This window comes from Xiphophorus hellerii, chromosome 12 (assembly GCF_003331165.1).
Source record: "Xiphophorus hellerii strain 12219 chromosome 12, Xiphophorus_hellerii-4.1, whole genome shotgun sequence".
NCBI classification, from domain to species: Eukaryota; Metazoa; Chordata; class Actinopteri; order Cyprinodontiformes; family Poeciliidae; genus Xiphophorus; species Xiphophorus hellerii.
The window spans coordinates 3,762,996-3,776,211 of record NC_045683.1 but is presented as its reverse complement, the minus strand read 5'-3'; the positions used below and the strand labels follow the sequence as shown (position 1 = coordinate 3,776,211).

The 13,216-nt window shown below is 40.9% G+C and overlaps 1 protein-coding gene across 1 annotated transcript; it reads left to right on the top strand.

Moving 5' to 3' along the window:
* The first annotated feature begins 1,227 nt into the window (after positions 1 to 1,227).
* On the top strand, positions 1,228 to 12,796 carry bmp3 (bone morphogenetic protein 3). Its single transcript, XM_032579201.1, has 3 exons — positions 1,228 to 1,869; positions 3,800 to 4,722; positions 9,634 to 12,796. Exons 1-3 carry the CDS (start codon positions 1,593 to 1,595, stop codon positions 9,823 to 9,825), a joined length of 1,392 nt encoding a protein of 463 aa, XP_032435092.1. The 5' UTR covers positions 1,228 to 1,592; the 3' UTR covers positions 9,826 to 12,796.
* Positions 12,797 to 13,216: the final 420 nt, after the last annotated feature.

Sequence of the window (13,216 nt, the reverse complement as noted above, 5' to 3'; positions counted from 1 at the left end):
TTATATTAAGCTTTAATTTCTGAGTATTTTGTCGTTTCTTCCTGATGTCCACAACATCAACAAATGCTAACTTTCTTTTCCTTCTTTTCCCTAATAGATGAAAAAGATTGCTTGCAAATTTGTATTTTCATATCCTGCATCCATATCTTGATCATGTTTTTCCATAAGCTTATACTCATGTTTATCTGTGTTTTAGGAGTTCACCATATTTTTCAAATCCATTTTCAGTTCAGTCCTTCAGATACATTAAGTTTTGTTTCAGCAGTTCAACAACAAATTCAAATAAATATATATTCTGCATCCAGTTCACAGGTATAGACATGCATGGTGATGGAGGCGTCATGATGTTGGTTGTTATCTTAGCAGCACTAAAATTTAGGGAAGTGTGAATAAAAAGTATTTCTCATTTGCTCAAAAATGCTGCTCTCATGGGGAAAATGAAGTGAAAAGGCAGAGGAGTTTGTAATTAAACTAAATTTGACTGGATTGAAGCTAAACAACAAACACAATGGCCTGAAAAATTAACACCAATTAGGAAATACACTGAAGAAGCAAACAGGCAGATGGGAGGCTTATGAATCGTTCCTGTCCGTTTCCACCTTGATAGTAGAGTTAACCATCCAGCCCACCACCACAGAGCCTTGAAGGACATAGCATGCTAATATTATTACCATCAAATGTCCAAAGGCCCAATCATTTCCTCCCGAGTGCTCCTGAAAGAGGAGCGGCTGGGTGGGGTGTTTGAACCCCTCCTGATGGGCTGTTTTGCGGGAGGCGGGGAGGTGTAGAGCATCCGGATCAGGCCGCGATGGTACAGGATGTATGTGCTTAACCGCACTGACCCAAACAAAGCAGGGAAGAAAGCCTTTAATGCCCACGGTAAGCCGCTTCATTCTGCAGCGCTGCCCAGACGCACAGCTCTGCGCAGCAGAAATTACGCACGGCGCTGCTGCTCCGTGGCAGCAGTTCAGGTGATGAAATCTGTCCAATAAATGGATGGAATGTCCTTTAGTGGAATTTCATTTTTATCTTTATCTCTCACTTCAAATCAGCCGATAACACAGGCTTCCTTCTGCTCTCGATAACGAGATAATTTGTCCCCAGGCTAAATGTGCGTAAAAGTATCCTGGGCAGGAAACTCTCTCTCTCTCCTTCCCCTCCCTCCCTCTCTCTTTCTTTGTGTGTGTGTGTGTGTGGGCGTGCGTCTGTGTGTGTGAGGAATACCCAGCTGGTCCCTCAAGCCCTATAATACTAAGCACAACATGCTTTACCTTCAATGAAAGCTGAGACGGGGGGACGGTTGAGTGCTGCAGAGCTGAGACCAGGAGTGTTTTCTGCGGAGGCGCAGATCTCCCGCATCTGTTTTATCACACCCTCTGTTGTGCGCTGGAGCAGTTTTAATTCTATTGACTGTTGCTTATATACAACATATCTAAAGAACTTAGAAAACTTGGAAGACGTGGTGATGATAGACAATTTTGGACTCCCCAGTTGATGGTTTGCCTTTTAAAAAGATAGGACACACGTCTGGCTGTGATAGTTTGTCCACAGCTGTTGTTTCTCCCACTTCTCTCCTGACTTTGCCTCCTGACATGGCTCTCTACTCTCGGTTCGTGCTCGTCGTGCTTTATGGATGGAGTTATCTGTGCGCTGGATTCTGCGCGATGTTGAAAACGGACAGTTTCCCCGAGAGGTTAAAGGTGGATTTTACGCACTCGGTGGATAAAAAGTACGCCGCCACGGATGACCGGGACTCGCATTTGCAGGATACAATGACTGAGCACATGCAGATGCTTTACGACAAGTACAACCGGGCCGGGTTTCCCTTCAGGGACGGCAACACGGTTCGCAGCTTCAAAGCGCACTGGGGTACGTATCTAGGATATTACGCACTGTGCCATGAAGCACAGAAACGATCCGCTTATTTCTTAATGTGTCAGTGTTGCCATCACAATTTTGAAGTTGATCTGATAACGTCCTGTTTGACACTTTACTGCGCAGTGTCCGCAAAATCTGCGTAAATTTACTATTTATTTTTGAAAATCCACTTCGTTCAAACAAAAAAAAGGCAAACAATGTTCTGTTCATGGTTAAATAGTATAAATTAATCAACTTTATCCTCTTTATTTTCTTATTTATGGAGCTTGACAAAAATCCACCTGTTGATCCACTCCTGATGTGATCAACCTGTTACCACTTCCTTCAGACGGAAACGGACTGAAATCTGACTGTTTCATGACGTTCGACGTCGTTTAGCGTCACATTTTTTCCCCATTATCTTGACAATTCACTTTCAGATACTGTAAATAGATCTTCCCCTCGGGTCAGGACCGGGAAGCTGCTCAGCCTCTCTGTGTCGCAGCAGAACAGGAGTTTCCACTCCAGACATGTTTTTCAGCGGCTTTTATTTCACTTTGACCTTTAAGATCATCCACTTTAAATAAGTCTGCGCGTAAATGTACGCGCAGGCTCTGGGTTATCGACTTGATGCAGCCGCTGCTGAAGGCGATCAGCTGCTATAAGATTGTAAACTACTGCCTCCTGTCGTCTGATTGCTGCATATGAATTCACCTCATTTCTGTGTAACAAGTTCGCGACAGATTCTCTCTCATATGATTAGTCAACTTGGTGAGGTGAAAAATGTGGCTCTCTTCTTGTGCAAACACAGCAAAGCTTTGTTTTAGTTTTAAAAATATTTAGGTTCTATTCAGATTCGCGGTTATGTTGGTTAGGTAAAAGTAGTCAATATGTTACCAGAAGTAAATAGCAGTCAGATTTGTCTTAGTTTAGCGAAAACAGACAAATTCTCATTGGGTAACAAGCTAATGGATACTCAGAGCAGAAACAGTTCATGTGTGAATGTTCCCACCTTTTAGAACTAAAACGTCTGATGGCTTATCTGTTTATATGCAGTAGTTGTTTACTTTGTCATTATTTTCTAAACTAAACATCTACGTTATGCTTAAGTTTCACAAATGCATCCTGTCGTTAACCATCCCAATCTGACAGCACAATCTCCTTAGAATCTGGCTCAAATTATGCAAATGTTAAGATGTCTTCACAGTTCTTCTGAAGAAAAAAAAAAGGTGTAACTCATCGATACTTCAATTAAGTCCAGATGGCCAAATTAGAACAAATGTCATCTTGAGGCACTTTATAAGGACAAACAAGCAACAACTCCCAGCTGGGCAAGCAGGAGGATATTTTTAGGGGTTTTCCAGCATAGTGGTTTCAGTGCTAAACTAAAACGGCGGCTACAGGTGGTTCTCTGCTGGTTCTAAAAAAAAATGTGGTGGGGTTTTCCACAGCCAGAGAACCAGCCGGAAGCCATCAGTACATCACTAGGCACACCTCGCCAGTAAAAGTTTGATCCTTACTTTGTTGTATTAATTCTGCAGACGGTGACAGTGCATCAAGCATCTATTTATCTGTGATCGAAGTTTAAAATCCTGTTTTAAACAATTTGAAAGTTTTACAATTACCTGTATGTGTAACTTTCAATCAGAATAAATAAAATTAGCTGAAACAGAATCATACACTTTGTTTTCAGCAACGTGTAACAATTTTATTACTAATTTTATTCATTTTCAACTTTTCAAATTTCAACGTCTTTTCTAGAAAATTTCTAAAACGGATCTCAAAATCTCTGAGTTTTATGGTGGAAGTTTACTTCTTTTTTCTGTCTACAATGGCCCTAATACACTGTCGTACATATGTGATCACCCAGCTGAAGTTATTTATCCACACTATATGCACAACAGTTTTACATTGTGTAACTGTTACTCCTCACTGTTTACAGGTACAATAAACAACAAGCAGCTGCAGGTTTTTAACCTCACCTCCCTCACCCAGTCTGAGGATGTTCTGTCGGCAACTCTTCATTACTACATCGGAGACCTTCAGAACAACACCCAGCGCTGCTTCACGCCCAAACACTGCGCCCGCCACGGTCCCCGGAGACACAGCCACATCCACATGGTCATCTGGAGCTTTGCTTTCGTGGACAACAAGATGAGGAGTCTGGGACACTTTCGGATAAATGTGTCCACCCTCTACAGGGACTTCATTTCGTGGCAGTGGAGGGACATAACCCGCGTGGTCAATCAGGCCAAACATCAGGACGAGTTGCTCATTGGGATTGACGTCGCCTCACAAGGTCCGCAACGGTGGAAGAAGCTCCTGTCCGACCGTTCGCCCTATATCCTGGTTTATGCCAACGACTCTGCCATCTCGGAGCCTGAAAGCGTGGTAGCCACTCTCCAGAGACACCACTCACTGGGAGGAGAGGGCTCCATTTCACACAGCCTCCAAAAGCTGAGAGAGCGCAACAACACTGAGCAAGAACGACAGCTGCGCTCCAGACACAAGCGGTCAGCGAACGTTCTTCTCCCTTTGCAAAACAACGAACTTCCTGGACCCGAGTATCCGTACGAGACGAGAGGATGGGACGAGACAAGTCCGTACGAGCCGATAGAAAACAAGCAGCCCCGGCGGCCACGGAAAAAGGTCCGCAAGAATCAGCGACCCAAGAATCCCCTCCTGCAGTTTGACGAGCAGACCATCAAAAAGGCGCGAAAGAAGCAGTGGAATGAGCCGAGGAACTGCGCTCGAAGGTACCTGAAGGTGGACTTTGCGGACATCGGGTGGAGCGAATGGATTATATCGCCAAAGTCTTTTGATGCCTTCTATTGTTCGGGATCCTGCCAGTTCCCAATGCCAAAGGTGAGAAAACAAATATTTCACATTTCGTTTTGCAAAACAAAAAGAACCTTCAGACCTCCAAATTGTATGTGTTCAATGTCGAAAAAGAATGAAACCACTAAAGTTGGATGAGGATAATTGCAATAGGATGATATTTTAATGTTGCTCATATGTAAGAGGATAAAGGGAACAGAAAAAACCCCAAAGAATTCTGACTTAAATTTTCTGAGATCAAAAGTTTCGATTCTGTGAAAAGAAATTCAACATTTTGAGAAAAAAAAGTGAGAATATTGTGACAAAAATCCTTTTTTTCAATGGCCTTAATCGTCTTCTTTCTGCTCAAGCTAAAACAACACTTGATATCTAAGAAACAGCACACCAAACACGTCAATTATAATCTAAATCCCCGGTCTCGGCTCGGTTGACGTGAACTCTGGTGCGGTTCTTAAGCATGTGAACGCCAAGCAGACTGGAGACCGCTCTAAAAGCAGGAAGTGGATTATAACACAGAGCATTCTGGGTAAATACTACCAAAACAAAAGCAAGACTCTAGAGCCCTTTTTGCACTGCAGGGTCCGGCCTGGCCCAGTCCGGCTCCATTCGACCCGGTCCTATTGGTGCTATGGCTCTGGTCGTTTTGCATTGAGCAGGATACGTCACGTAAATCGAATTATTGCTAAAGCTACCCAGGTGATCTCCCCAGCCACCGCAGAACAGTTTTCTTCTTGGATCTCCCCCCCCCCCCCCCCGCTTTTTCTGTATCCGCTGATAAGCGAGGAAGCAAAGGGAAACATTTACCTCAGCTTTACATTTAACAAAAAAAAATCTCATCTGAATGTCGTCTCTGAGCTGGACTCGCGGCCAGCTGAACTACCACTGCGGCAGGCGGGATTTCCCAGCTGGAGAGACGCCAGATGCGGAAATACCCTCGTTCACAGCCTAGCCAACTTCTAAATGTTATTTACATTTACCATTAAAATCTTTGGCTGAAGAGGCGATTGTAAACCCAGTGTAGGCTAAGAATAGATTATGACGGGAATTTATTGATGCAGCATATTGAAATGACAGCCATCGAGAAAGTCTAGTGCTCCTCTGATCCAGAGATCTGATCTTTGTCCCGCCCCCGAAGCCAATGAACCAATCAGCAGCTAACTCCAAATCGGCCCGGTCTGGCTGGCCCGATTGGAACCACAGCTCTTAAGGTTCCAGCAAGCGGGGTGGTACCGGGCTGGATGTGCAAATGGAAAAACGATCGGCCAGGTCGACCCGGGTCCAGCGGAGCAGTGTGAAAGGGGCTTAGATCTTGTGGTAGAAATGGATTGGGATCTTTTACCAAAAACAAAAGAGAAATCCTATAAATCTGATGCTACTCCATTTTCATTCATATTTCCTGAAGAAGGAAATTGTCTTCTTCATAGATTTCCGTGTCAATTCCTCCAGTGGATCTTGGTGCAGCGCCACCACAGGTGAGGAGGGGAACAGGTTTTTCAAAGGGTTTGGATTGGTTTTCACAGTGCAGTGTGAAACCAAACCGCAGCAGCTGAAAATGAAACAAATGGTTCTGGTCCCCAATCTAACCGAGGCTACCGGACAATCAGGTGTGAAAACCCTAAAACAAGCAAGCCTCTTCTATACGTTAAGCTAAAGTCCTTTGACATCCCATGGCGTAAGCATAGAGAGGACAATGTCTGATTTGGGGGATCCACACGGTTTCATCTTTCCTTTTGCAGATGATATTGTTGCGTTAGCTTCTTGAAATTAACAAAGTGGTTTACAGCACAGTGTAAAATTGCACAATGAGTCAGATCTTCGAAATCTAAGGCTGTCATTGTTGCTCCCTTCAGGTTGGTGGTGAGTGGGTAAAGTATATTTGAGTAAGTAAATTGGTTGAGGAGGTTCAGGGTCAGGTTAAATGTCTCCTCCATGTTGGATGAGACCCAGAACCGTGGGATGCTCTGTAGAGTTGTTAGGGAATGTCTGGTTATCTCAGTGATCTTGCCTTTCTGTTTCGTCAGGAAAACCAGACAGTATTCTCATCCCAAACGTAATACAGCACTGTTGAACAGGTGTACCTAATAAAGTGCCCACTGATTGCATTTTTTTACTCCAAATGCAAATCTGTGTCAACAGGTGATCCGAAAACATGCGCTGAAGAAGTCCAGGACCCATTAGTGAGGTCTCATACTGTAAGAGAAGATTAAAAACATACACAGACGCTCTCTGTGGACATCAGGTAAACAGAGTCGGCTGCGTTCAGCAATCAGTGCATCCATCAGTCTTTGTTAGCTGATGCTGTTAGGCTCTGCGTTGTATTAACCTTAGCAACATTAAAGTCAGAAGTGTGTCTGTCTTACATTATGGATGATAATCCCAAACTTTACGAGCTTTAATCTTCAACTGCCGGGATAAACTGCTCACAGCCACTGGATCCTCTTCAGTTTCTACTCTACTTTGCAGAAAGATCAGAAAGCCTTTGAAGATTAGCATCAACAGTATAACGATGTAATTTAATAAAAAATGGTTAGTTCAAAGTAACGTCCTAATGCACAGGGCATGTGGGAAACACAGGTCAAGTTGCAGATCAATGAAGAAAACCTCACAGCAGGTGGCTGACCTCAGCTATATTTTTACACCTTTACCTTTAGTGGGGGGAAAAAAAAACAATTAGAGGACAATGTTAAAGTTTGGCTCCCGGTGAAAAGATAACATCACAGGTATTCTAAACATGGCCGGAATGCTCCAGCTCCATCTATTTAATTCATTAGAGTGGAGTCGCAGGCCTTTGTAGTGGGATGTAATTAGTCCCAGCAGTCAGGCCCTGGACCCTGAAGGCAGCCGCCTCCCTCTCCTGCAGCTTTTCTGCTCAGGCAGGGGAGCCTGTGATGATTCACCTCCTTTGTCAGAAGCTACTAAATAGTTTCTATTAAAAGCTGCTTTCTTTTGTGACGTGAAGGAAGCGCGAGCCCTGGAGCTGCTAATCAGGTGTGTGAACTGTCAGGCATTTAAAGACAGCTTTCAGGCGCTCAGGTGGCTGGTCAAGAACAGAGTAAAAACAAAACAAGAAACTTAGACACAGCAAAAAACACAAGTTCAAGCTCCCCCTGCTGGGCATTTTTCTATTTTTTATTTATTTATTTTTCCAAATAGTTGAGTTTATGTAATAAAAGTAGCTAGACTTCAGCTGTCACCTTGGCTTCCAGTCTGGTGGTTAAACACAATAATGTAATACTTTATTGATAAAACCAAGGTGTCATTAGTTCATTTATAATAGTAGGAAAAAGAAAGAAAAATAAAAAATAAAAATCCTCACTTAATGCACGAGATTTAAGAAGGAAAAGTTGCAGCAGAAGGAAGCTTTAGGGACTGTATGTATCGAATGTATCAAGAGATATAAAACGAAATCATTAAAAAACTCGCTGCCATATACATCTGTGTTTTCACGAATGAAATGTTAAACTCAATTTTAAAGTCTGTTCAGATCTGAATAATCCAATTCCAGTTTGATCCGTTTAAATGTTTGAGTTTGGATTGAGTGTAATCCAAACTCATCTCAAAAACTCTTTAAAAAAAACAAAGAATTTTAGCATCTTCAGTCTCCGTTTTTTTCTCAGGATTAACACATTGTTCTCATCTTGTCTCCGATTCTCATTTCTGCAGAGAACCCAATATGTTCTCTGATAAATGATATAAAGGCAAGGCTCAAATTGTGGCTTTTAGTTATTAAATAATTTATTAGAACATTTTGCAATTCAAATAGTTTGGTTGATGCTACATTACTGCCACCTACTGGGCTGGAGTTTTCTGGGGTCTGAGATGTGTTCAAACATAAACGTACCAGGCTCATTTTGTGTGCATTCCCACCAGCCCTGTTCAGTCTGCTTTAATCAAACTCTAGTTAGTTTTTCTAGAAAGTCCGCTTTGTTTGGGGAGCTGTCGGTGCTAATCGAACTCTGATGGGACCAAAAAAATAAACTCTGGTCTGCCTACAAACCTAGCTCTGGGTTTGGTTGACTATGGTGCGGTTCAAATGTCTATGAGAACACCAAGCAGACCGGAAACCGCTCCAAAAGCAGGAAGTGAACTACAGCACAGGGCATTCTGGGTGAATACCACCAAAACAAGCACACGAGTTAACGTTAGCGGAAGAAATGGCTCGTGGTCTGTTGCCAAAGACAAAAGAGAAATCCTACAACCGCTAAATTTTTGGTTACATTTTGCAAAGAAGGAAGTTGTGCTCAGTGTCTTCTTCAGAGTTTTTTGTCGTTTCTGTCAGTGGTTCTTGGTGCAGCGCCACTGGGGCGAGGAGGGAAACAGGTTGCTAAAAGGCTTTGAACCATTTGACACAGTGCCTTGTGAAAGTGAACTGCGCCAGCTGAAAATTTAACAAATGCTTCAATTTTGAACAAGTCTACCAGACTGTCAGTATCAAAATTGACTTATTTTGTAAAACTGCAAAGGAAATATTTTTTCTTGCATTACACAAGTCATATGATCAACAACTAGATGTTACTGCTTGCAGCGCTAACCACGAAGAAGACGACAGGAAGTAGTTGGGGGATGATGGCGTGGCATGGTTTATAATTACTTATATTTTTTAATTGCATTTCTTATTTAATTGAAACACAGCAATTGCGAAATTTTAGACCTTAGCAGAATATTGACAAAGTTTTGTGCAAATTTGTAATGGAAAAGCAGCTACTGGTCCCAAACATTTACAACAGAATATTCCAATCAAAGTCCAGACCTCAGCCTTGGCTAAATTACTGTGGTGGGACCTAAAGATAGCGGTGAAGAAACAGATGAGAACCTCAATAATCTCAATGCCACAATTATATTTAGCAGAAAAACATGAGAGTTGTTGCAGTTAGCGTTAGCACCTAAAGCTAAGGCTGCAGAATCTTAGTTTTGTTTTTGTGTCTTTTTTCCCTTCAGACTCTGAAGCCCTCGAACCACGCCACCATCCAGAGCATTGTTCGGGCCGTGGGCGTAGTACCAGGCATCCCCGAGCCATGCTGCGTCCCAGAGAAGATGTCCTCCCTCAGCATCCTCTTCTTCGATGAGGACAAGAACGTGGTGCTGAAAGTCTACCCCAACATGACCGTCGACTCCTGCGCCTGCCGATAGTTCCGCTTCCTGTCTGCACCACGTGTCACACAGAAACAAACACCCTGCAACCTGAAACTAAACATCCACTGAGCACAGCTTCCCGTTTGCACTGGAGGAGAGCGCCACCTGTTGTTCCAGGTGAGGAGGACACTGGTCAGCTCAGGGGAAGAAATGGATGACATTAGCACGCCTCAGAGCTGACCGACTCTTTATCTGCATATTTCTCATCTGTGATCCGTTGGGTGACAGCAGGGTAGAACAAATCACACCAACAGAGACAGAAACTGAGGGGAAAATATGAATCATTAAGGAAAACCGACTCAGCTGGAGCTGACAGCTGTGGGCCGAAGGAAGGTGTTCCCTCATCATTCTCTCCTTCATCGCATGAACTTCTCTTTATCCTTAAAAAGCCACCTCTGCTCGCACTTGCATGGTATTTGTAACTCTGTGTATGTATTTATGTCTGTACTATCACTGTGTTATTCGCTATAAAAGAGAATTTTGCATAATTATGGGCTTGGCTGCTATAGGGGATTATATTAGGTTCCAAAGCCAGAGTTGTGACGTATAGACAGTAGATTTACATGTTTGTGTTCAGATTACGGCTCCACTAAGTTTTTTTTTTGTTTTTTAAGATTCATGCAGGAGAGTAAGCTACATTTTGTCTGTATTTTATATTAATCGGAGCTTTCAGGAGATAAATTACTTCAGAATGAGAGAAGTCATTCTGAACTTCAGAAATTAGTTCAGATTTTTAAAAGTGGTGTTCTATTGACAGTTTATGAGTAGTAAATATCTTACCTGCAATATATTCCTCTCTTAGCATCTTTACTTGGATCAAAGATTAGCATTCCGTTTAAGAGGAACATACAACTTCTGCCCTGTTAAATTACAACAAACATGTTACATACTGTGAATGAATTATATTTTAGAAAAAATGTCAAATTTTTAATGCAAATGCAATAATGGTGCAAAGATTTAAAAGCAGTACATGTAATTTTGAATCTAGAGTTGTTTTAGCATTACTGCTGCCTAGCTGTTAGCCAGACAACTGCTCTCAATTTCAACAAAATGAAAACTGTAAGCTGCACACAAGATATTTACGACACATAGACTCTGAACAGAATCCCACTTTAAAAAATAAAAAAAAAACCTTTTAAGGGGAAACAAATGAAGAAAAAAAAAACTCCTCTGGAATTAAATAATTTACCTAATTCTTACGAAGATGTTTCAAACCTTTCTTAGATAAAAAAAAATAAATCACAAATAATAATAATTCCCTAACACCTAATATCTGACTAAAAATATTTGTTTGCTTTCACACATTGTAATCCAGCTATTTTTTGTATCCTAAACTGTACATGTTGTCCTTGCTATAATTTAGAATGTTTATTAAGAATAAGCTTTATAAAGTGCCTTAGTGGATGTTTTTTTCTCAACAAAATTAGTATTCTGTCAATATGCAGGGCTCCTCTAAATCGGTTTTGCTTTACATATCATTTGTTTTATGCTGATTGTTGTTATAAAAAGAAAAAGAAAAAAACATTACACAGGTTTTAGTTTAGTTTCCCATGAAGGAACCTGGAGCCTTTATGAGAGGTGATCACCATGATCTTGCTTTTTGTTTTTCCAGAGTAAGCCGTGACGGTAGCTGGACAATAGTTGAAAAATTTTTTAATGCCAAAAATGAAAAATATATATATATATACAAAAATACTAATATTCATTTTGATGTCACAGCAATTCACGGGAAGAATTTTAGTTAGGATCTGATGAGTTCTTTGAACGGACTAGAACCGACTAGTGGCCATCATTGGTATTGCACCATAAATCAATAATTCCGCAGTTAGTGTCTATCTTTTATGCACAGCTTTGATCTTTGTGCTTCTAAGCCCATAGTCAGAGCCTGAAGTTTATCTTTTTATGCTAAAGGTCGACTTTAGCATAAAGTGGTTGAGGAGGTTTTTTTAAATCAATAATACCAAAAAAGAATTAACTTTATTCACCAAGGAGATCCGACCTAATTTTGTGGATTACATGCTAGAATAATTCAGTTAAGATTTGATATTAATTATTCAGGGGTTTGTTGTTTAATCAGGTTTACAGTTCATATTAATACGGTGAAAAAAACAAATATTTATTCAGCTCAGACAGCCTTAAATACAACAGAAAACTTCTTTATTTTTTACATACTTGTACATTTTTTGTATATATCTCACTGTTTAAAGCCTTCCAGTCTTGAAAGGGTGAATTTCATCTTCTTTGACTTAATTTGGAGCGACTCGGTCATTCAGATAACCGACTTCGCTTGATGATGTACAACAAGCAGCTGGGGGTATTTATGTGGTACAAATTGGTTAGCCTGCAAAGGGGCACTGTAGTGCTTGTTTTCATAGCTATGATCACCAGCTGAGTTTATTTTTTAAATTAATATTTCACTATTTTGATATTAAGAGACGTTTATTTTGCAGATTGTCTAATTTTTTGTAATTTGTACTGACACATTTTCAAAGTGCTCCTCCTTAGTCTGCAGAAGCAATCGGGTGCATGCTGCAGAGCGAGGCTGAAGAGGTTTTTATGCAGCTCTGACAGTCTGGAGTGCACTTAGTAAACAAATAAAGAAAAACAGGGCAGCATTTAATCTGTTTTTAAGAGCTTGTTCATCCTTACTGCTCAAAGTATCTTGTAAATGTTAGATAAAAAAAATAAATGCTTGTACAATAAGCTTCATAAAATATATTTGTATATGGAAAAGACTTTACCATGCATATATTTATTTACTGGATGTTGCATATCTTGTAACGGTGTGGCTTGGAGAAGGAGAACTGAAGCTGGGGAGCACTGATGGTCGTTCTAGTCGCTGATGGACATATATGTCACTACTGATATGAAACAAAGTGTGATGAACTGTTTAAAAGGTCTCCCTACAAAAAGTTCCCACCCTTCTTCCAAAGCATTCAAAGAAATGAATAAAATTATGCAAGTTTCACATCTGTCCATGTTTTTTTGTTGTTTTGTCAATGAGGTCTGTCAACACCAAGTTTTCCTTTTCCTCAACAATGCAGTGTTAAAAAAAAAGTTTGCACCTTAAAAAGTTGACTTTTACATTTTACATAAAGGAAGGTAAACATGGTGCTTTGTCCAGTCGGTAGTGGCTCAGATCTCAGTGGTTTGGCATTAATGAACATGCAGACCTGAAACATGAACCTATGAACAGCTCAAATGGCCTGGTTGGGTCATAAAATTAATCAAAACAAACTCTTATCCTCAGATCTCAATACATGAGGAGCCTACAGCCTCACTGGGGTGTTATTGTTTATTTGAATTAAAATGGAATAATTTAAAAATAAAATAAAAAACTTTGAAATGATGGGTATTTAAAAATGTAAAAAACTGATTGGATTAATTT

What these genes read in the sequence shown, in the direction of transcription:
- bmp3 (XM_032579201.1), top strand. Translation starts at nt 1,593, where the DNA reads ATGGCTCTCTACTCTCGGTTCGTGCTCGTCGTGCTTTATGGATGGAGT. An exon ending in CAGCTTCAAAGCGCACTGGG is followed by an intron (nt 1,870 to 3,799) that starts GTACGTATCTAG and finishes CACTGTTTACAG; the next exon opens with GTACAATAAACAACAAGCAG. An exon ending in GCCAGTTCCCAATGCCAAAG is followed by an intron (nt 4,723 to 9,633) that starts GTGAGAAAACAA and finishes TTTTCCCTTCAG; the next exon opens with ACTCTGAAGCCCTCGAACCA.